This window comes from Anomaloglossus baeobatrachus, chromosome 6, assembly GCF_048569485.1.
Source record: "Anomaloglossus baeobatrachus isolate aAnoBae1 chromosome 6, aAnoBae1.hap1, whole genome shotgun sequence".
Classification (NCBI taxonomy): Eukaryota; Metazoa; Chordata; class Amphibia; order Anura; family Aromobatidae; genus Anomaloglossus; species Anomaloglossus baeobatrachus.
The window spans coordinates 495,788,331-495,813,103 of NC_134358.1; the positions used below are offsets into that span (position 1 = coordinate 495,788,331).

At 44.9% G+C, this 24,773-nt stretch overlaps 1 protein-coding gene across 2 annotated transcripts in view; it reads right to left on the reverse strand.

Moving 5' to 3' along the window:
- The window catches only part of PRKAG2 (protein kinase AMP-activated non-catalytic subunit gamma 2), a 479,771-nt gene that overhangs the window by 50,107 nt on the left and 404,891 nt on the right, over positions 1-24,773 (reverse strand). For both annotated transcript variants that reach the window (XM_075315421.1, XM_075315422.1), the window contains one exon: positions 22,605-22,656. In XM_075315421.1, coding sequence (XP_075171536.1) covers positions 22,605-22,656 — 52 coding nt within the window. The remainder of the gene's footprint in view (positions 1-22,604; positions 22,657-24,773) is intronic.

The following is a 24,773-nucleotide window of genomic DNA, read 5'->3' on the forward strand; positions in this document are numbered from 1 at the left end:
TGGAGCATTTTGGCAGTTCAAATTGCAGAAGACCGACTGGAGCAGATCCGATAAAAGGTGAAGAGGCCATAAGGACCTTCGATTTGAAAGAAAGAAAAAAAAAAAACAAAAAAAAAACAAAAAAAACAACAAACACACAAACGCGCACGCACAAATGATGCTTTAAAAATGTTAGACATGACAAAGAAAAATCACAGCATTCAAAAAAAAAAAAAAAAAAACAAAAAAAAACAAAACAAAAAAGGTAAACAAATTTATCGAATAGGTTCAAAAACCTCACGCAAATTTCATTGTGGGAAGGTGGCCTGATACCTAGAGCGTTTTAGGTATATAATTGCGTGTGACGCTTACCGCAACCATGTTTTATTGATGCAAATGAAATGTCTGGTGGCTTTTTGGGGCAAGGTCAGCAGCTTTCCAGAAGACAGACAAGCGAAGAAGTTTGTTGATTCAAGATCTTATTTTATATATCACCTGTTTTTGAGGAGACAGCCACATCAGAGGTTTACTCTAAAATTGCAGTCATTTGCTTTAATATACAGGGAACCTTGGTTAACAAGAACAATCCGTTCTGGGACTGAGCTTGTTAACCAAGTTACTTGTTCAGCAAAGTAAGATTTCCCATAGGAGATCATTGCAATGCAGACAATTCCTTCTACAACTTGTTCAATGTCCCATCCTGGAACCCTGTTGTGCCATTCCACAAACGTACATATTATGCTCCCCTTACCTTCCGTTCCATCGCCGGTCTCCTGGGACTTGCTGTTCGCTAGTACGGGCTGTGTATCGGGTTACCATAACGACGAAGGAGGAACTTCCACACCCAGAGCGCTGACGTCAAAGGCAAAAGCAGCTTGCCTCTGATTGGTCAGCGCGCTGCCTTTGAGTAGCGGCTGACAGAGGAAGTTCCTGCCTCGTTGCAATGGTTGCTGATACACAGCCTATACCGGCGAACTACAGGACCCAGGAGGCCGGCGATGGAACGGAAGGTGCACATTATGCTCACCTTACCTTCCATTCCATCGCCGGCCTCCTGGATCTTGTAGTTCGCCGCGAGGATTCCTCCCTCGTCGCGATGTAGTTCGCCGGTGTATCGCGACGAGGGAGGAATCCTCGCGGCGAACTACAAGATCCAGGAAGGCCAGCGATGGAACGGAAGGTAAGGTGAGCATAATACTGTGTGTGCGTGCGTGTTTGTTTGTATGTGTGTATTGCAAGAGCGGGCCAGAGCGCGGTGGATGTACGGAACCAGAAGTGTGTGCGGTGAGGATTTTGCTCGTACAGCAAAGATTTCTCGAAAACTGAGTTACAAATTTACAGAAAGCTTTTGTCAACCGGGTTACTCGTTAAGCGAGGTTCCACTAATTTTATAAATATATATATATATATAAAAAAAAAATAGACACAAGAAATCTAGATCTACTGTATTCTCCTGTTAAGAGCCCTTCTATAGATTTCTGCATTGCGTCATCATAGGGGATTCTCCAATATTGAGAGATCAGCCTCTGTATATTTTGATAGAGACGACCAACAACCAAAACTATATAGAGGTGACTGACATTAAAATTGAAGTGACAACTTGACATCTGCAAGCAACAATTTAAGACTGAAGGTCACAAGCTAAAAGTAAAAGGAGTTGATGACTAGAGGTAAATGTCATCGGCACATGTGTAATTGGATCAGTAATTGAAGGTGCTCAGCCCTAGGGGAATACTGACCTCTTAATTAAATTCAATTTCTGAATAGAGAATATTAGTCTACTGTATAGGGAGAGAACAACCAACAACAACCACAACACCTCAGTGCATATAATAACCCTGCCCCCAAGTAGCTGGCCCCTATTTGCTGTGTGTTGAAAAGGGCTGGAGAAAGCTGTCTGCAGTGAGCTCCCTCTAGTGGAGGCTCCAGGCCATGCAACTCCATACGTCGGAAGAAAAGCTGGGGATTTGGTAACAGAAAAGCAGTTCAGATTTCGAAAGATTTATTAAGATATTAATCAGAACAGGACTTGGGAACTATTTTGACTGAATAAAAGAAACAGGATAGGCACACATTTAATTAAATCTTGAGCGGATTTGCAGTAATTGCAGAGTCCAACAATCCAGCAAAACCAGCACAACAAACTCTCCTGTTGCATCAGAGTATAAAACTGAGGAGTGCAAATAAAAAAAATAAAATAAAAACAAAACACTTTGCACTCTAACCCCTTACTGCTGATGGGTGTTTTTGTTCCTCAGCTGTTTTCGGCCTGAAGAATAATTTAGCAGCATGCAGTCTGGTCACGTGTATTGGCCGAGAGTCAAAAACACACCAATTTTTATTTTTACAGATACATTACCATTCTTCAGCTTAGAACACCATACATCGTCCTGTAAGTGATTATGTAATAATAGCTGCTGAGAACAAAAAATGCATTTGCCTACAGATAGCATAAGTATGCTGCTATGTGAGGGGGGGGGGAATAAGTAAAAATAAAACTAAATATAAAGCACACTCACATGATATATGGAATACCAAACAGATTTCACTCATCCAACTTTTCGGGATAAGAATGGAAGCAATTTTTTTTTTTTTTTTTTTTTTTTTTTTTTTTTTTTTACACAGATATGAGCGAACCCTTAGGCTATGTGCGCACTTTGCGTTGAGTTTCTTGCGGTTCTAAACGCATCCTCTGGCAGAAATTGTCTGTCAAATTTGGTTTTGACTACAAAAACCGCTACAAATACGCTTGCATTTTTACCACGATTTACAAGCTTTTTCATTGCTTAAAGCAGGGGTGGGGAACTTCCGGCCCGCGGGCCGTATACGGCCCGCCATGCCCTTTTCTGCGGCCCCGGGCAGATTCCCGGGGGCAGCAGTGCTCGAGCCGCCACCGCCATCTTGTGGGCCACCGGCCCTTTAAATCCGCACATGTGCTGCTGTGCTTACCAATACGTTCTCCCGCTGGCTAGTGCCAGCGAGAGAGGACTTATTTTGTAGGCGGGTCTAGTGCTCTGCGTTGCCCGCCCTCTGAGCTGCGTTCCCGCCCCCGGCTCTCAGAGCTGTGTGCCGCCTCCCGGCTATCTGAGCTGCGTTCCCGCCCCCGGCTCTCGGAGCCATGTGCCGCCTCCCGGCCATCTGAGCTGCGTTCCCGCCCCCGGCTCTCGGAGCTGTGTGCCGCCTCCCGGCCATCTGAGCTGCGTTCCCGCCCCTGGCTCTCGGAGCCGTGTGCCGCCTCCCGGCCATCTGAGCTGCGTTCCCGCCCCCGGCTCTGAGCTGTGTGCCGCCTCCCGGCCATCTGAGCTGCGTTCCCATCCCCGGCTCTCGGAGCTGCGTGTCCGGTGCCTGCTCTCCGTTGCTGTGAGACCGGCGCTGCTGGGTGTCCAGCGCCAGCCCTCTGCTGCTGTGTGCCCTGTCAAGTGCTTTGTGGCCCCCCCCTTCCCTCAGTGCTGTGTGTGCCCCAATGCTGTGTATCACCCCAGGTTTGTGTGTCCCTCCTCCCCCCCCCACTGATGTCAGGGCTCCGCAAGTGATATCTGTGCCCCTCCTGTGTGGCGCCTGCGCCCCAGCCCCTCCTGTATGGCGCCTGCGCCCCAACCCCTCCTGTGATGTGCATGTCCTGTGCGTCTCCTGTGACTTATACATCACAGGAGGGGCCGGGGGGGGGGCATATACATCACAGGAGGGACTGGGGCATATACATTTCCCCAACCCCTTGTGTGATGCATGTCCCCCAGTGTCTCCTGTGATGTATATACACAGCATCTGTTATGTGATGTATATGATTTACCAATCTTATCACAAAGAATTGACTGCGCGCCAAACCCAGACAAAAATGAAAAAAGCAGTTGTGAGAAGCAACATTAGTATCACCAAACATCACAGCCGCACCAAAGAGAAGCCGCTCCAGCCGCCAAAGTAGGGGTAAGTTAATTAATTGTTTGACCAAATATAGCAGTGTCATTTTCACATTGGTAATTTTGTGCGGCCCCTGAAGTTTGGTAGAAATTTCCAAATGGCCCCCGGCTGAAAAAAGGTTCCCCACCCCTGGCTTAAAGTCAGATGTGTTTTGAATACAAAACTACACTGCTAAAAAAAAGTTTAAACATTCAAACACTATTAAAAAAAAAAAAAAAAGGGGAAAAAAATGATAACAAATATGATTAAAATCATGCACAAAAAAGCTATTTTTATTAAAATTATAACTTTTATAATATTTATGCATAAAATAACATAAAATTATGTTTTTTTTAATAATTTTTAATAATTTGTCGGAGTATGTGTGTGTAAAGGGACATATCATGCCCTTATTATAAAGGCAAAAATGCATGCGTTTATTTTGTCAAAAAAAAAAAACAAAAAAAAAACAACATGTTTTCTGCATCAAAAAAGCATGTAAAACGCTGGGATTTTGATAAAAGTTGCGCTTGGAAAGTTCACATTGACTGTTAGCAAAACGCTGCCCAAATGGCAAAAACAATTGACATCTCTTGCTTCTTTAAACGCTGAGTTTTTTGCCAAATTTTCTGCAACAGAAACACTGCGATTTTAAGGTTGTGTCCACGATGTGTTTTTTCATGCTTTTCTGCAGCGTTTCCAACTGCACCTTTTTAATGCCAAAATGCATGCGTTGGGATTTCCCAGCAAAGTCTATGAGAACTAGGGATTTCTTGTGCCCACCATGCAGTTCAAAACGCTGCGTTTAATTTGCATAATTTTAGGCAAAAACTCAGCGTTTAAAGAAGCAGCTTGTAATTGTTTTTGCCATTTGGGCTGTGTTTTGATAACATTGAAGTCAATGAGAAGTTGCAAAAAGCAAACAAACATCAAAATTCCTGCTTTTTAGGTGCAGAAAACATGCTTTTTGGACATCAAAATAAAGATTTTATACATACACACACACGACAATTAAATGAAAAATATCAATTTGCCATTTTACAGCTAAAAATAGTATATAACCGCTAGAATATGAAATAACTTTTTTTTTTTTTTAAATGATATATGTTGTCCTTTTTTTTTCCTCTTTTCTTCATTACCTATGTTTGCCTGTTTAATCTTTATTTAGCAGTGTCTTTATGTTCAAAACGCATCTGTCAAAACGCTATTGGAAAGCATGTAAAAAGCGCTAAAAACGCACCTAAAACGCGGTAAATACACATGCATTTTTAGCGCCATTTTATGGTAAAAAGCAACTTTGTCAAAATCAATTACTGCCAGAGGGTGCGTTTATAACTGCAACTAGCTCGACGCAAAGTGCGGACACAGCCTTACAGCATTGTGGAGTTTCCAATCAGTTAATGGTCTAAAAAAAGGGAGGGGAGGGGGAGCCCTAGGATATGCTGTAGCAGGTGTTGGCAAGAAAAATGCTGCATACATTAAGATGAATTTTTTTTTGTAAAGGAGTAAAAACGTAGCAAAACCCTTGAGGAAAAAAAAAAAAAAAAAAAAACCAAAAAAAAAAAACCACAAACAAAAAAGCCTGACATGCTGCAGATTTGAAAAACGCATTGAAGATTTTAAGTGCAAGAAAAAAAAAAAAATAAATAAATAAAATAAAAAAAAGCATGTGGGTGAAATTTTGAAAATTACATTTACATATATATATTTACAATTACACACACACACACACACACACACTTGGTTTTCCCTATCCTCCTAATTAGCCTGTATATGGAGTTTTTGCTATATGACATGGGACAGTAATTCCACCGGTTTCATTGACTAAGGCTTCTCTGCAATGGCATGTACAGTGCCCTCATCAGGTTGTACTGAAAAACATTTACACATTGCCTTTTCCAAACTCATCAATATACGATGGTTGCAGTGCAGTTGGTTGGACCCAAACCAGTTGACGGGGCTGCGGTGCACCAGAAGTGGCAGAGTTCACTGTGTGGTGCCTGTGAATGGTGCAGCAAGATCTCGCCTATTCACGTAGCATTTATGACCAGTGCACTAGCCCAGTTGTCCATCCATAGATGCACCACAGCCCTATAATCAGCTGATGAGTGCGTCACCAGTTAGGCCCTTACTGATCCGATACCGAGGTCTCCTACAGAGGTTATGGATATGAAATTATTAGAAAACTGCTTTTAACAGGATATTCCCAGGAGACAAAGTGTCCTAATGGCCAAACCTTCATAAACTATACAGTTAAGATCCAGTGTTTGTAGTCCTGACACTACCGGCCATTGAATGGGACTGATCTGCTCCTCAGTGACCTGTCCTTTATGGGACATTGTCACAGATCAGGGGGCATGGCTGACTTCTGGTTTATAGGAAAGAGATCTCCTTCCATGGGTTGAATTCCACCCAAGGACACCTTCTACAAGGAGTTTGTATGTTCTCCCAGTGTTTGCGTGGGTTTCCTCCGGGTTCTCCGGTTTCCTTCCACATTCCAAAAAAAACATACTCACAGGGAACCTAGATTGTGAGCCCCTATGGGGACAGTGTTACTATTGTATGTAAAGCGAGGTGGAATTAACAGCACTTTATAAATGAATAAATATATTATTCCATGTTATCACAGATCAGGGGGCTTGGCCAGCGCCTGCCAAGCTGCTCATCCTACCTGAGCTCTGCCTGTCCTCGGTCACCACTCGGGAGCCATGCTTGCTATTGCACAGCCTATGATAATCACAGCTGCCGCCACACTCCTGTCCTAAAGAATCTGCAAATACAGGCTGCAATCAACCGAGGAAGAAGCCATGACAGTGCCATGCGTATGGTTGTGTGTCAGACATTGAGCAGAGACAGTGGTCCCCAATACATAATGCAAGAGCATGGCGGCAGCCTTTGCCAGACACATGGACATACAGTGCTGGCCATAAGTATTGGCACCCCTGCGATTCTGTCAGATAATACTCAGTTTCTTCTTGAAAATGATTGCAATCACATTCTTTGGTATTATTATCTTCATTTATTTTGCTTGCAATGAAAAAACACAAAAGATAACTAAACAAAAATCAAATCATTGATCATTTCACACAAAACTCCAAAAATGGGTCAGACAAAAGTATTGGCACCCTTAGCCTAATACTTGGTTGCACAACCTTTAGCCAAAATAACTGCGAACAACCGCTTCCGGTAACAATCAATGAGTTTCTTACAATGCTCTGCTGGAATTTTAGACCATTCTTCTTTGGCAAACTGCTCCAGGTCCCTGAGATGTGAAGGGTGCCTTCTCCAAACTGCCATTTTGAGATCTCTCCACAGGTGTTCTATGGGATTCAGGTCTGGACTCCTTGCTGGCCACTTTAGTAGTCTCCAGTGCTATCAAACCATTGTGTAGTGCTTTTTGAAGGGTGTTTTGGGTCATTGTCCTGCTGGAAGACCCATGACCTCTGAGGAAGACCCAGCTTTCTCACACTGGGCCCTACATTATGCTGCAAAATTTGTTGGTAGTCTTCAGACTTCATAATGCCATGCACACGGTCAAGCAGTCCAGTGCCAGAGACAGCAAAGAAACCCCAAAACATCAGGGATCCTCCACCATGTTTGATTGTAGGGACAGTGTTCTTTTCTTTGAATGCCTCTTTTTTTTGCCCTGTAAACTCTGTTGATGGCTTTTTCCCAAAAAGCTCTACTTTTGTCTCATCTGACCAGAGAACATTCTTCAAAAACGTTTTAGGCTCTCTCAGGTAAGTTTTGGCAAACTCCAGCCTGGCTTTTTTATGTCTTGGGGTAAGAAGTGGGGGTCTTCCTGGGTATCCTACCATACACTCCCTTTTCATTCAGACACCGACAGATAGTACAGGTTGACACTGTTGTACCCTCGGACTGCAGGGCAGCTTGAACTTGTTTGGATGTTAGTCGAGGTTCTTTATCCACCATCCGCACAATCTTGCATTGAAATCTCTCGTCAATTTTTCTTTTCCTTCCACATGTAGGGAGGTTAGCCACAGTGCCATGGGCTTTAACCTTCTTGATGACATTGTGCACCATAGACACAGGAACTTTCAGGTCTTTGGAGATGGACTTGTAGCCTTGAGATTGCTCATGCTTCCTCACAATTTGGATTCTCAGGTCCTCAGACATTTCTTTGGTCTTCTTTTTCTCCATGCTCAATGTGGTACACACAAGGACACAGGACAGAGGTTGAGTCAACTTTAATCCATGTCAACTGGCTGCAAGTGTGATTTAGTTATTGCCAACACCTGTTAGGTGCCACAGGTAAGTTACAGGTGCTGGTAATTACACAAATTAGAGAAGCATCACATGATTTTTTTAAACAGTGCCAATACTTTTGTCCACCCCTTTTTTATGTTTGGTGTGGAATTATAACCAATTTGGCTTTATGATAATTTTTTTTATTTTTTCTTCATTGAAGACAAATTAAAATGAATATAATAATACCAATTGTGATTGCAATCATTTTCAAGAAGAAACTGAGTATTATCTGACAGAATTGCAGGTGCGCCAATACTTTTGGCCAGCACTGTACACACTGCACTGTTGTGGCTTGGTTCTGCAGCTTCTTCATAACATGTGGAGGGAGATGGGACCGCCATAAGGAAGCTGTGAGATCAGCATGCATGGACCCCGAGTGGAGATTGTATGTGATCTGCTGCCCTCCATCCTGAGTGACTGCAGCCTGGCAGGGGGTTGCCCCTTGATCTGGGAATTCATGGAAGGAGCAGATATCAGGAGCCGGCCATGCTCTGACTGGTGACAATGCCCCCCAGAGGAGCGGAGGACGCTGAGGAACAGATCCTCAGTCATTCATAGCAAGTACTGTAAGGATTATTAACACAATGGATGTTACCTTGACAGCTTCTGAAGTCACGGCCATTAGAACACTTTATTTAAATCGCCACGGAGTACCCCTTTAAAAACTTGGCTTGTTTACACTGCTCATTTTATATACTACAATAAGAATGTAGTAAATCCAGTTTCACAGGACGCCAATTGACTTAATCTCTAGTCAGAATGCAGTAGAAGTTAATGGGAAAAGTTGTAATATATGACCTAGTGACACAGTTGCAAGCATTGTATGACTCCAACCATGACACTGATTCTCAATGGACATGCAACCGTGCGAAGCCAGACATGCCGAGCCTCCCTACAGAGGGCATGGCTCTCCAGCCGGCACACATCACAGGCATTGTATAGCCACAGCCCATGGTTGGCTTCTCCAGCTACAAGGATCCATCCGATGCTAGCACACCGGCATGCTAATCACCACGGTTGGCAAATTGATTAGGATTCTATTGGTAATGGCTACGTGGCAAATCTGCAGCAAAGACCATGAGGCCGAACAACCAAAGTGCTATTAGCAGCTGATAGAACTTTAAGGGGAACCTGTCACCATGAAAATGCCATCCAATCTGCAGGCACCATGTCCGAGCAGGGGGCGCGGAGCAGATTAATATGTAGTTTTGTGAGAAAAGATTCAGTATGACCTGAGTTTATCATTTAATCCTTGGCACTCTCTGGGATCGTTGGTCCAGTGGGCGGTCCTAACTGTGATTGACAGCTGTGTGCACACTTGTACAAGAAATCCTTTTAAATAACAAATTATCCTGAATATGTTATCACAAAACTACATCCATTTGCTCATCTCCCCCACTCCATAACATGGTGGCTGCAGATTAGGTGGCATTTTCATGGTGACAGGTTCTCTTTAAAAAGTGCCGTGCTCCCGAGAGCTCTGCCACGGTCTTCTACACTACAATCCAAAGAGATCCGTCCATGTACTTTACTGACAATGCCACTCCATAGATCTGTGGAGACATTAGGCACAGGTACACATCTGTCATAAGTGACTTGGACTTCATAAACCTCATACCTCAATTTCACTGTAACCAAAAGAGCGGATAATCCACCTACATGACAGCATTCATCTCCAAGCATTGAATGGCATCTCCCACCCCACATCTTAGGCTGGACTCAGACGAGCGTATGGCATCCGACGTGACAGCATTGGATGGGATATGCTAATGATCCCCGACTCTGCTGCAAGCGTGAGCCGAGTGTCATGCGACTGTGACCCGATCCTGCAATCAGGTCAGAGCTGTGAAGTTGAGGGCGGGCGCTGCAGAGGAGAGAGAGGGGTTAATCCCCCTCATCTCCATTGTCAGCCTGTGCGTATATCGCACTGCACTGGGATAACATCTGAGTGCAGTCCGATGCATCTCTCGCAAGTGAATGGGTGCGAGGGATACAGCTCTAGCAGAAAATCCCAGCATGCTGCCGCTTTTCTCACATCCAGAATCTGTATACGAGAAAAGCTGACCAACTGCTCTTCATCATTGACTAACATAAGTCAGAGTGCAATAAGATTTTCTCGCATTGCACTCGTCCGATTTTCACGCTCGTGTGAGCATACCCTTAAATGGATAGTCCTTCATACATCTCTCTAGCATTTCCAGATCAGTAGCCTCCCCTCCCCCCAAACCCAAAGTCCAGTCACACTTATGCTATGTACGCACAGTGCGTTTTTCACGGCATTTGTGTGTGTTTTTCGGGTGCGTTTGTTGGTCTTAAAACTGCATGACTTTGCTTCCCCAGCAAAGTCTAGGAGTTTTCATTTTTGCTGTTCGCACAGTGCAGTTTTGTTTTAGGGGCGTTTTTGTAGTGTCCACAAAAAGATGCAACATGTCAATTATTGCTATGTTTTTGCCAGCGTTTTTCACCCATGCAATGCATTGGAAAAAACGCAACAAAAACGCGGCAAAAAACAGGTTTATGCCTTTGAGTGGCCAAAGGTTCACAAAAACGCTGGATCTTTGTGGTCACACAAAAAGGCAACGTGCGCACATAGCCATATAGAGCAGGTTGCTGCTGTAAAGCTCACATCTTTAATAAGTTTAAAAAGGAGAGAGATCTATTTATTATTATTATTATTATTATTATTATTATTATTATATAGATATAGATATACACACACACCACAGACACACATACATACATAAAGTCATATGAAATGTTTGGGCACCCCTATTAGTGTTAACCTTTTTCGTTATAACAATTTGGGGTTTTGCAACAGCTATTTCAGTTTCATATATCTAATAACTGATGGACTGAGTAATATTTCTGGATTGAAATGAGGTTTATTGTACTAACAGAAAATGTGCAATCCGCATTTAAACAAAATTTTACCAGTGCAAAAGTATGGGCACCTCAACATAAAAGTGACATTAATATTTTGTAGATCCTCCTTTTGCAAAAATAACAGCCTCTAGTCGCTTCCTGTAGCTTTTAATGAGTTCCTGGATCCTGGCTGAAGGTATATTTGACCATTCCTGTTTACAAAACAATTCCAGTTCAGTTAAGTTTGATGGTCGCCGAGCATGGACAGCAAGCTTCAAATCATCCCACAGATGTTCAATGATATTCAGGTCTGGGGACTGGGATGGCCATTCCAGAACATTGTAATTGTTCCTCTGCATGAATGCCTGAGTAGATTTGGAGCGGTGTTTTGGATCATTGTCTTGCTGAAATATTCATCCCCTGCGTAACTTCAACTTCGTCACTGAATCTTGCACATTATTGTCAAGAATCTGCTGATACTGAGTTGAATCCATGCGACCCTCAACTTTAACAAGATTCCCGGTGCCGGCATTGGCCACACAGCCCCAAAGCATGATGGAACCTCCACCAAATTTAACTGTGGGTAGCAAGTGCTTTTCTTGGAATGCCGTGGTTTTTTTTCCTCCATGCATAACGCCTTTTTGTATTACCAAACAACTCAATCTTTGCTTCATCAGTCCACAGGACCTTCTTCCAAAATGTAACTGGCTTGTCCAAATGTGCTTTTGCATACCTCAGGCGACTCTGTTTGTGGCGTGCTTGCAGAAACGGCTTCTTTCGCATCACTCTCCCATACAGCTTCTCCTTGTGCAAAGTGCGCTGTATTGTTGACCGATGCACATTGACACCATCTGCAGCAAGATAATGCTGCAGGTCTTTGGAGGTGGTCTGTGGATTGTCCTTGACTGTTCTCACCATTCTTCTTCTCTGCCTTTCTGATATTTTTCTTGGCCTGCCACTTCTGGGCGTAACAAGAACTGTACCCGTGTTCTTCCATTTCCTTACTATGTTCCTCACAGTGGAAACTGACAGTTTAAATCTCTGAGACAACTTTTTGTATCCTTCCCCTGAACAACTATGTAGAATAATCTTTGTTTGCAGATCATTTGAGAGTTGTTTTGGAGGAGCCCATGATGCTACTCTTCATAGGAGATTCAAATAGGAGAACAACTTGCAAGTGGCCACCTTACATACCTTTTCTCATGATTGGATACACCTTCCTATGAAGTGCAAAGCTCAATGAGGTTACAAAACCAATTTAGTGCTTCAGTAAGTCAGTAAAAAGTAGTTAGGAGTGTTCAAATCAAGAAATTGATAAGGGTGCCCATACTTTTGCACCGGTCAAATTTTGTTTAAATGCGGATTGCACATTTTCTGTTAGTACAATAAACCTCATTTTAATCCAGAAATATTACTCCGTCCATCAGTTATTAGATATATGAAACTGAAATAGCTGTTGCAAAAACCCAAATTGTTATAAAGAAAAAAGGTTAAACATTAATAGGGGTGCCCAAACTTTTTCATCGGACTGTATATAGCAGCATTTTTTAATACGCAATTTTCCCCCCTGCCAAAACATGCTTTGTGCAGAAAAAAAAAATAAAATCTGCTACGTGTGCACATAGCCTAAGCAGACATGCACACGAGTATTTTGTAAGGTTTTTTTGTTGTTTTTTTTACATCAGTTTTTGTCCACACCTGGTTTTGGCTTACAATCAGAGGAAAAGTATAATAGAAACGAGCACAACTTCTGTATTTATCACCCACTCCTGCTTACAAATACTGAAAGTGTGAACTTGGCCCAACATATATTGGGCAGAACACTCAATCAGCGCACAATTATTCCTTACCGGCTCTCAATCTAATCGGCTGAGAATGCATGTGTTTACCATCCGGAGGGGGAGACAAGCCTCTGTCACTCCCTTCAGGCCCCAAGTTCTCCTACAGGGAGAGAACGGATCAGACATGTGGAGATCGACATGCCCACTCCTTCTCCCAACTCAAATTTAAATTTGCCATCAGGGTGACACACACACCTGACCAAGTTTACCTACCTTGGTATTGGAGTTGTTCACCTGCCATTGACTCCTTTTAACCATGACCCATAGAAAGTGTTACAAGATATAACAAGGCTCGCAAAAGAATTTTTCTACAAATAACCAGGTGAAACCAGATAATACCATTCACAGCAAGCATATCTAGGATTCGGCTGCTCCCTTTACCTGGGATTTCCTAACAGTTTGCAAGGCTGTGTGGGGGTTTAAGGGCAGGTCAGTTTCAAAAAGATACATGGTTTGTTGTTTTTTTAAAAAAAAAAAAAAAATCCTATTGTAAACCCTCATTGCTGTTCATATGTTCAGTCGTGCGTGCAGTTTTGTATTCTGCATTCAAAAACAGCCTAAGCCTATACCCAAAGGCATTCCCCATATGATCCTCATCTCATGTGTTTTGACGCATCCGTTATTTTTGTGGTGTCAACGGATGCAACGGATCCATTATTTCATAGGAATTAATTAGCTGATTCCTGTGAAATAACGGACCCGTTGCATCCGTTTGGTGTCCGTCTAACGGAATGCGTTGGCTCTATTTTTGTGTGTTGGGTTTTTTTTTTTCCATTTTTTTCATTCTGGGCATGCTCAGTAGAAATTAGTGGAACCCAGCAGCGGATTCCGTTGTAAAGCACTTTGCAACGGAATCCGCTACCATAGGGAGCCATTATAAATTTTAAACGGAAGCAACGGAATCCGCTGGTCGTCGTAATTTTGACGCAAGCAAATAACGTTACAATCAGCGTTGCTTCTGCTTGGCGTCGTCCAACGGAAGCAATGGAGGTACTTTTGACACAATCCGTCATCATCGGATTCTGCTGATTCCCAAGACAGCGGATTGCGCCAAAAAAAAAAAAAAAAACAAAAAAAAAAAACGGAAGTGTCAAAGTACTCTTACATTGCATATATCTATTAATTGTGGAGACTCAGACGAAGCACTGCCCCGAGGCATCCACCGCTATACACTGCTAATAATACTCCAGTAGCCATTAGCTGGAGTGTTGTCACAATGTTTCAAGATCCTCATGCTTCAGCATTTGTCATTCATAGCTAATAAATTAAACAGGCCGTGTCCACCGTGAGCAGTTATGTGCAGGATCTATGGGGATTTCTACTGCAGCCTCTCCTATAGTATTGATTCCACATAAACACATACTATATACGTGCCTATTATGTCCTGCACAGGATTTATATATATTGACAGGTCAGTAAATAAGTCTGCATTTTTACCTTACTCAGCGATTCACAGATTATTCTCTGCGCGCTCCACGGATCTGAATCTAGTATAATCTGCACTGTGCACCCAGAGCTGTAAAGGAATCCCTGTATTCGGACTCATCTTGGGGGCGTCCGGCAGAAAAGGAGATCTAGAAGTCTTGAACGGTAAATGCAGTTTAGCAAAACCTTTTACGTCAGTTGCTAAAACGTTGAGGGCGAGAAATATCATCCGAGTGCTGCTCTCCTCCAAGATTAAAGATGGAAAATCTGAGTAAACAAGGAGAACGCGAGCGCCGGGGCGTCTGCCGGATCCTTCTGGTGATCGGTGCGGCTATTCCTGGTGGTAACTAGACACATTCATGCTCCTCTATGCACCTTCCCCAATTTATTACAATGCAGAAAGTGTTAATTTTTTCTGTTAAAATTGTGGGACTGTTGGTCCCTTCCCTTACGCAAGGGAAAACACAAGATCTGGCGAGTCTAGCTTAAGGCTATGTTCACACAGGACGTTTTTGCAGCGTTTTTTTCCTGACCAAAACCATGTCTCGTGGCAGGATGTCTCCTGGGAGTCATCTGCGCTTTTGGTGGCTTTTTTTTTAAATTTTTTTTTCTATGTACTGTCAAGACCAGCAGGGGCTCAAGAGTACCTGAGTGCTGGGCCGGGCCAAGATTGACCTGGAATCTGCACTCTGGTTAAAAAAAAAATAAAAAAATTTAACAGCAAGCACGCTGTACTTACCAGTCTTGAGTACATGCTACAGTGTATGGGCTCCTTCCAGGTATGATGTCTTCAACAGGCCCTTATCACACAAGGGGCAGGGGGCGGAGCATGATTATAAAGGCAGGGAGAAAACAATCGCCAAGATCACTAACCAAGCCGGTCACTCCCACTAACCCAGACAGCCACTAACCTGGAAGGAGCCAATACATTCTAGGATTATCGTACCTGCTACCGCGGCCCCGCCTACTTCCGCTGCCGCTAATTAGCCTCATGTATATTCACTGCTTCTCCCTCTGCTGGAGTCTGTGGGTCTATCGGACAGTAAAAAAAAAAAATAAAAATGAAGTAAGGGTCCCCCCCATATTATGCTACCCAGCATAGATAAAGCCTAAAGCCACAGGCTGCAGCCCCCAGCTGTGTGCTTATCTTGGCTGGGTATCAAAATAAGAGGGACCCTATGCTGTTTGTTTGTTTTTTATAATTTAAATAAATAAATTAAATTAATACAGTGTGCGGTCCCCGCAGATTTAGATACCCAGCCAAGATAAAGCCCACAGCTGGGGGCTGGTATTCTCAGGCTGGAGACACCCAGCCTAAAAATATCAGCCTGCGGCTACCCAGGATTGTCGCGTCCATTAGATGCGACAATTCCAGCACTTTACCCGGCTCTTCCCTAATTGCCCTGGTGCGGTGGCAATCGGGGTAATAAGGGGTTAATCACAGCTTAGAGCTGTGACTAAGCCCTAGATTGGTAATGGCAGGCGTCTGAGACACCCATCACCAATCTGTAATAAGTGATAAGAAAAATAAACACCAAAAAAATGCTTTATTTGAAATAAAATACAAAAATCCCCCCCATTTCACCACTTTATTAACCCCATAATCACCCATACACTTCCGACGTAATCCACACGAGGTCCCACGGCGATTCAGCTCTGCTACATCTGAAGATCGCAGCGAGCAGCCATAGAACAGGACTGCCCGCTGTGAGCTCTAAACAATGAATGAGCAGATATCAGCAGTCATTTCACTCGGTCATTCACATCACACGGGTGATTCCCGGTCAGTTAGTGATACCCCTGACTGTAAATAGCCTGAGTGAGGTCACCGCTGAACCTGTGGCTCAATCATTCTCTGTATAGACCCGCAGACCAGGTCTGTGATTGGTTGCAGTCAGATGCTGGGGGCGCGTCTGAATGCAGCCAATCACAGATGAAAGCAGTGAATATGGAATGAGCGCGGGGAACTGAAGGAGCCACGTGAGCTGGGGATTCGGTAAATATATCGCACCTGCTCCAATCCCCCTGTCCCCAGCACCATTTAAGTGCTGGCCCAATACCTGGAATTGATCCAAGGTATCTAGTGACAGGTGGACTCAGGGTATCTGTGAGTCCACCTGTCACTAGGGCGAAAACCATAGCAAAAGCACTGAAAAGAACTGACATGTTCATTCTTTTCAGAACGCAGCAAAACCGGAGGTGGTTCACAAAACAGTCAGGAAAAAATCCTGACATGTTTGTGTGTGCATAGATCTCATAGACTTTGCTGGGACTGTAAAAAGCAGTGTTTTATTAGCATGAATTTGTATAAAACCAAGGCAAATCTGCAGCTAAAAAAACACTGCAAAAACACCCAGTGTGAACATAGCTTAGGTGGTTTTCTGGTTTCATAAGTCCCCTGCTCTCAAGCTGCTGTGTGTTTTTGTGTGTGATAAATAAAAAGCCTGCTTTACTCATCCACCCCGGGGGTCCAGCTGCATTTGTCCTGCAGATATCATGTCCACTGCATTGCAGCCAATTGATTGACTGCAGTGCTTTTAATGTGCAGTCAGGGGTGCAAAGAGCAGACACAGGAGCAATGGCAGAGACTTGGCTGGGCGATTACAGCAATTATTAATACAAATTGCAACTATGATACAAGGGTTTTCTGAAACCAGAAGAACCTTTTAAAGGCTATGAACACAAGACATCACTAACGGCCCGTGCCCACAATCAGGGGTCACAGCCTTTTGGATGCAGTGTGTTTCAGCTGCATCCAAAATGCTGCATTGTACGGTACAAGCACAGTGGATGGGATTTCTAGAAGTCTCATGCCCACTGTGCGTGTACGGCCCAGTGTAAACTGACATGCAGTGCAGATCTCCGAGCCGCCAACATGTCAATTCTTTACTGTGGAGCCACACGTGTCCTCCGCAGGGAGAACAGAGAGAAAGTCCGCATCTGCCCGAACCGGATCGTGGGCATGAGCAGCTGCTGTCTCCTGCAGAGGAGACTCATGGCCCCGCAGGAGAGGACGGACACACTGCATCCAGGACACAGCAGGTCCTGATCGTGTGCATATAGCCTAAGACAACAGCGCAGATGCCATTCTTTCTTGCTCCTACAGGAAAATGCCCAAAGCTGCAAGGACCATACCGCTTCTCAGGGGCATAAAAAGGAGACAAACCCACTGCATTTTGCCATGATTTCACAGCAGTTGCAGTAAGGAAACAACAAGGAAAATGCAGAATGTAGCCGTCCTGTAAGGCTATGTCCGCACGTTGCGTCGGTGTACCTGCAGTTTATTCTGCACGTTTTCCTTCCCTTGGTTTTTGACCAAATGGCTTTTGACCATTTTTTAGCGCTAAAAACGCATGCGTTTTTACCGCTTTTTACCTGCGTTTTCACATGCGTTTCTGCAGATGCGTTTTTGAGATCAAGACACTGAGAAATAAAGTTGAAATAGTCAAAAAGATTGAAAAAAAGAAAAAAAATTATAAAATTAACTTTTAATAAAATTAAATGGGAAATTATCAATTTAAATGTAATAATAGTGGTTATGCACATTTTTACAGAAAAATAGCTAAAGTTTATTATTTTTTTACATTTAAATTTTCGGTTATTGTGTGTGTAAAGGAACATTAGAACCCATTAATATTTCCCCAGAAAAGCATGCGTTTTTGGAGCCAAAAACGCAGTGAAAAAGCAGGTAAAAAGCATGAAAAACGCAGGAATTGTGATTTTGGTTGCTTTTTGCCATTTCTCATTGACTCCAATGTTAAGGAAACGCTGCAGAAATGGCAAAAACAACTGACATGCTGCTTCTTTTTCAGCATGGTTTTTGACCACAAATATGCAAATTAAACGCTGCAGAAAAAAAAGCAAAGTGCAGACAGGAATTCTGCTTTTCCCATAGACTTTGCTGGAAAACAAAAACACATGCGTTTTGGCACAAAAACGCTGCTGCCAAAAACGCTGCAGAAACGCGGTAAAAAACGCAACGTGCGAACATAGCCTAAAGCTGGAGAACTTATTGTATCAAGATTATTTATTTATCAAGTTATTGCTGTCAAAGTTCGAGTCCATTTCCAGATTATCCCTGTGGTTTATCCTCCAATTGATCTCATCAAAGTGGTTGTCTGAGGGGGCGGTGGTAGGGGGGGGGGGGGGGGGGTTGGAGGAAAGAAAAACAAAAAAAAAAAAACAAAAAAAAACGCCTTTCCCACTCAAGGGGCTCAGTACATTTATTTAATTAGGACTCAAAATCACAACAACCAGGGAGGATGTAGGGTCTGGGAAACAGAACTGTAGGGGTCTTTCAGGGGACTGTCAGCACAATGACTGTACAAGAACAGGCGATTTAACATTTAAAGGGCTTTTCCCACAGAGTATAGCTCTTTGATTAATATTAGCTTACATAATTGCATCTTCCCTTTTGAAATCAAGAACATAGATCAGTGAAAAAACATCTAAAAATTGGAACATTTACAAAAATCAAAAGGATGCTTCAAGGAAGAAAAGAAAAATATATTACCGTATACTATATGTTGATTTTCACTGCCCATAAAAATGAAAAGAAAAAAAAAAAATCCATCTCACATACCTTAAGAGTTTCCTGAAAACGTCAGGAGAAAAAAAGAAAAAAAAAAAAAGGGATCAAAACTACAAATGCTGCATTATATCCAGGAGCTCGGAGGGGGCCGCCACCTGGCATCACTGCAGGAAAATACAGACGGGTAACAGAATAGCGCAGCAACAGACGGAGGCGAAGCTCAGAGATATATTGCAAGCACACAGCTCTCTGCCTCGACCGCCCACATCCAAGACATGTCCACCCCATAGAAAAGTAACCAAATAAGAATAAGAAGTTTGACGTCCCCCCCCCCCCCCCAATATGGAGATTCCCTTAATGACACATTGGGGAGTTGCACCGCGAGCAGTTGTCCAGCACTACTAGTACTGCCGCAGCCAGATTTATAGCTTAGAGGCCAAATAATAATGGAAAATGTGATATAGGGCCCATGATGGCCCTAAATGTGTTAGCAGCAGCCCCCAGTCCGTATGACTTCAGATTACCCATGGACACACATACGGGCATCCCCCTGGTGTATAAAATATGTGATGATAAAACGGAGGAGTGACAGGAGGGCGTTACATCTAATACGCAGGGTGCATCATGAAGATAAACCGCGGTGACATGTCTGTGGTTTTCCTTTGTCACCCTGTGCCCAGTTGGAGTGATGGAGACCTCCGGCTGGTGATCACGTCGGCTCGGGCTGCAGTGTAGAGGAGCGGCCCCATAGCTGTAGGCTGCGGCGTGCACTCAGCAGGACGGGCAGACATGATCATTCCTCATAGCCCTGCCCGAGCAGTGCCATACAGGAGAGCGCCGGATGAAACAAACCGTCATGTCATCCAGCCCGCAGGACTCTGCACAGGAATGTCTGACGTCTGTCATGGTGCCGGGACGTTCACTTCACACTCTTGTCTACTGAAGAGTGACAGCAAATACAGATGTAGCAGAGCCCGCGTCGTGCTTAACTCTGTGTGTGAAGGGAGATTATTCACAACCAAGATTGTACAACAAATTTGGCTCAATTTGTATTAAATCCAAAAGGGATTTCCAGCATTTGCACAACAGCAAGAAATGGAATCAAACAAAAACATTATCCAACATTCACGTTCAGCTTTATCTCTGACACACCGGTGGTCCCTGCTGGTCTTCACACTGACATCAAGTACAGTCCTGCAGCCAATCACTGGCGTCTTGTGCCATACCAGAGTACAATATGGCTAAGGCCAGGGATTGGCAGTTACAGTGTGTCCCTGAAAATAAGACAGGGTCTTATATTCTTCTTTTGGTCTGAAAGATGGGCTAGGGCTTATTTGAAGCAGTGTTATCAGGATACAAATGCCGGGGCCCCTAGGAGAATGGGGCCCTGTGAAACAGACCAGTTTGCTCTCCCTTTCCCCTAATGTCAGTCCTGCATACCAGCCTGTCCAGTTATTTTAGACTCCTGCAATTAAGAGACCTTTGGTCACATGACTGAAGTCATCAAAGGTTGTTAAAACAATCTTAACCTTGGAATATAACTACTGGGCTCCCCAAGAGAGTGGGAGCCCAGAGAAATTGTGCAATTTGACTCCCCCTAACTTCAGCCCTGACAAACTAGGGCTTATATTTTAAGCAGACTGCAATAATTATGCTAGGGCTCAATTTCGGAGTAGGTCTTCCTTTCAGGGGAAACATGGTATTCGCCAATTTCAACTTTCAGGAAAGCGAACGCCAAACACTCAAATACCAGAGAAGACACCCGTGTGCCATGGATCCACTGCCGGCTTCCCATTGATGCTCAGGACTCAGGATTTTGTTGTAAGAGTGACATTATATGGATTGTGCGCAGCACTGCCGCCAATCACTGAGCACAGCAGCTCTGCTGAAGTAGACTCACTAAGGTTGGTGATATCGCACATCACCACTGCAGCCTGTCGACATCACATCACTGCAGCAGTGAGGAACCGGCGCTGGACCCAGGACGAGTACCTGTTTCCTTTGATATTTTAAAGCATTTAGGGGGACAATTTTTGCTGAAGGTGGAAAACCCCTTTTAGTATCAGTCCCTTTAATTATGTCAACAAATTACACTAAGGACTAATGCACACAGCCGTACACTGGCCGGATTCTCTTGTAGTTATTACAGCCGGCTATCCTCACCCAATTTCTCATGATGCAGTTAGTTCAGTCCACGTGACCTGCACTGGGGCCGGCAAGTGAAAATAGGACCACTAGATGATTGTGTGAGCTAGCCCTGCTTCTCACAGGAGCCACACAGTCTCGTGTGCAGGAAACCGCTGAATGGACGTTAACCTGTGAGATCTTTATCAGGCCGCAGCGATAAGGAGCGATATGTCTGTCTGATCACCACTTATCTCCCTCTTCTATCCACCACATATGGAGGAGTTTGGGAAGAGGATGATTGGCCAGGATTTCGCCCGGGGCTACATCCTCTCATAAGAGTGAATGTGGAAGAATTGTGACCAGCAAGCTGCAGCACCGTCCCAAAAAGCCCAACCTGCCGTCTGCTGCATCTTGCAGGTCCTGACAACTACATTAGGTTCCATTACGCTGTGTTGTAGAGTCGTCATTCTTCAATCATTGCTCGTGTCTCGTGGGCAAAAAGTGAGCCATCAAATCTCAGCCGTAATGTTCCAGCAGCTCTGGGCTCCTAACTTCAACCCCTGATGAACTGATCGAAAGCAGGCCCATACAGAGCACATAATCAAAGGGTTAAACAAATGATTAGAGGAGGAGCTGAGCTGTCACTGGAGCGCAGCGTGGCATCCCTGTGGGAGCCTTTACTGCAGCACTGTCATAACATGTATGTTCAGTCTTTAAAGGTTTAACCATAAACTCAGTTATCCCATCAGTATGATTAATGGGGACAATTTCTCCAAGCCGGAGACTGGGGTACACTCGGGTGAGGGATCGGCTACTGTCCACCACTGAGGAGGACTCGACCTGGGAGGCAGGAGATGATCACTCCCATCACAGTGGCCAGGAACAGCCAAGCACAAGACTTATGTGGGGCACCGTGGCTGGACAGGATCCAGGGCGCGCGCGCACACACACACACACACACACACACACACACACACACACACACCAGGCCCCCCTCACATGTACACACACACACGCACTCTCCAGGTCCCCCTCACATACATACCCACGCGTGCTCCTGGCCCCCTCACGTACGTACACACACACACACACACACACACACACACACACCAGGCCCCCCTCATATATACAAACATATGTACACACACGGCACCCCCCTCACATACACACACACTCCAGGCGCCCCCCCCCCCCTCACATACATACGTGTTCCAGGCCTCCCCCTTACATACACACGCATGCTTCATGTCCCCCCCACAGACAGACAGACACACACACACACACACACACACACACACACACAAGGCACCCCCCTCACATACATACGCATTCCAGGCCTCCCCCATACATACACATGCATGCTCCAGGTCCCCCCCCACAGACAGAGACACACACACACACACACACACACACACCAGGTCTCCCTCACATACATACACACGCGTGCTCCAGGCCCCCTTATATATATATATATATATATATATATATATATATACACACACACACACACACACACACATTTCAGGGCCCCTCACACACAGGTGGGCAGCCCTCACTGCAGACGGGGCCTCCTGCCAAACAGGACATGGACCCAGCAGATCCATCAGGCTGGGCGCCGGTGATGGCAGCAGCTGCATGCAGTGCACGGAGCAGGAATGGTGGGAGGCTCCTACCTTCATCTTCTAGCTCCAGTTTCTCCAGCATGCCTTCAATGGTGCCTTGAGCCTGTATGGGGAGAAGGCAGAGAGAGGGGATGAGCAGTCATACAGGGGGGAGGGGGGAGGAGGGAGAAGCAGCGGCGGCGGCGGCAGACCTAGTCTCCTCCACACACAGCACTGGGACAGCCCTGTCTGCACGGGGGCGGAGACTCTTATTCCCCCGCTGACGCCTATTGGGCCATCAAGAAACTAGAACTGTGATTGGTTCGGGGAATAATCTGCGTTGACCAATGAATGGGAGATGTACACGCCGCTCCGCCCCTTTTTTGCAGCGCACAAACAAGAGCCGGCGGCGGCTGTCACTATGGGGACCTGGTGGGGTCATTCTCTGTGTGAGGCCTTCTGAGGCTGCGCCCTGGATCTCCCGGTGTGAGCTGTCAGTGTACACACGTGTGCGGGAGAAAGACGCAGCACGCCGCTACCTGCATGCGGCTGTAGTCAGGTACTGCTGTGCGTTATCCGGAGCTCCTAGGGCTGGTGTAAGCCGGGTTCACACACTGCGGTAAAGCCTGCAACACAGGTTTTCTGCAGTGTGCGGACAATGAGTGCACCTTAACCCCCCCCCCCCCCCCTAGAAATATAGAAATATCTTTGGGGGACATTTTTTTCCTTAAATTTTTTTGCAATTCGGTTTCATGAAATGTTTCTCCCCTGCAGCCTGTCCTGCTCCCTGACACGTTCACCCTCCATGTGATCTGGGGTGATAAATCAGCTGAGAGATCACAAACAGATCAAAGTGACGTCTCTCCTGTCTCACCATTAGAATGGGCTCTCTGACAGATCCCCAGTTAACTCATTCTGCAGCCAGCAATACTGTAGTAATGGCAGAACATTAGTAATGAAATCTAATTGAAAAAAATATTTTAACCCTCAATTACATACATGTAACCCTTGCCCGACAATGGAGATGCCAGTACGTCCTATATTGAGGTGTGTTCCTGATCTTGGCGATCGTGCGGGCACAGGAGCTGTGCATGTGGGATTGCCGCTGGGAGCTTGGCACTCCAGCTGTTTTTTCTTTTCCCGCTGGAGTGATGCTTTAAAGCTAAAGTCCCCTGACCCTTGTATTATACCCGCCTTCATCTTCTTCACTCTGATTGTTCTTGGCAATTTGAAGCCTGACGGTGGCTCCAATTTGTCACGGCACATGCCGGAGATCAAAACTTAGTACAAGTCTATGAGAGCCTCATTCTGGCTCTCATAGAGTTGCATTGGTATCTTGTGATGTAACTTCTGACTTTCGGTCAGTCAGAAGTTACGGACACGAGATGGCGCCTTGAGACCAAAGCGGTGTCGATAAAGGATGACGACACCAGAAGGTGAGTACAGGACGGGGTGCAGGAGACTTAGGCTATGTGCGCACGTTGCGTTCTGCCGTGACAAATATTCTGCAGCATTTTGTCACTGCATGTGCGTTTCAAAACTCTGCCAAAAAGCTGCGTTTTGCAAGCATTGTGGATGCAGAATTCATGAGTTCTGGATGCTTGCTCTGCCATAGAGTGGGAAACGCATCAAAACACACAAAAGAAGTGATATGTTGCTTTTTTGAACACCGATTTTGTAAAAAATTTGGCATCCAAAACGCAACATGCGCACGGAATTTGCTAAATTAATTCTCATAGACTTTGCTGGGGACGCAGAACGCATGCTTTTACGCTGCAGTTTAAAACGCTGTGTATACGCATGAAAAAAATGCAGCGTGCACACACAGCCTAAGATTTAAAGCACCACTCCAGCACTGAAAAAAAAACGCTGGAGTGGTGCTTTAAGTAATAGCCAGGCACCGCCCCTGGCTGTTTCAACCTCTAAGGCCAGAGTGACACTTGCGAGTGACTCGTGTGAGTCTTGCATCGGCATCACCCGGCACGGCTGCACACTCTCCTGACAGGAGCAGGTCGGCTGCATGTATTTCTATGCAGCTGAGACGCTCCTGTCCTGAGAGGGTGCAGCCGTGTTGGGTGATGCCGATGCAAGACTCGCGCTACTCACTCGCAAGTGTGACTCCAGCCTAAATGCTGCAATCACACATATAGGAGCTTGAGAGAGGGGGTGGACAACTCTCACCCGATTGAGACCCCTTTGACTCATTTTTTTCCATGACAGCAGAAGGTCAAATAATGACCT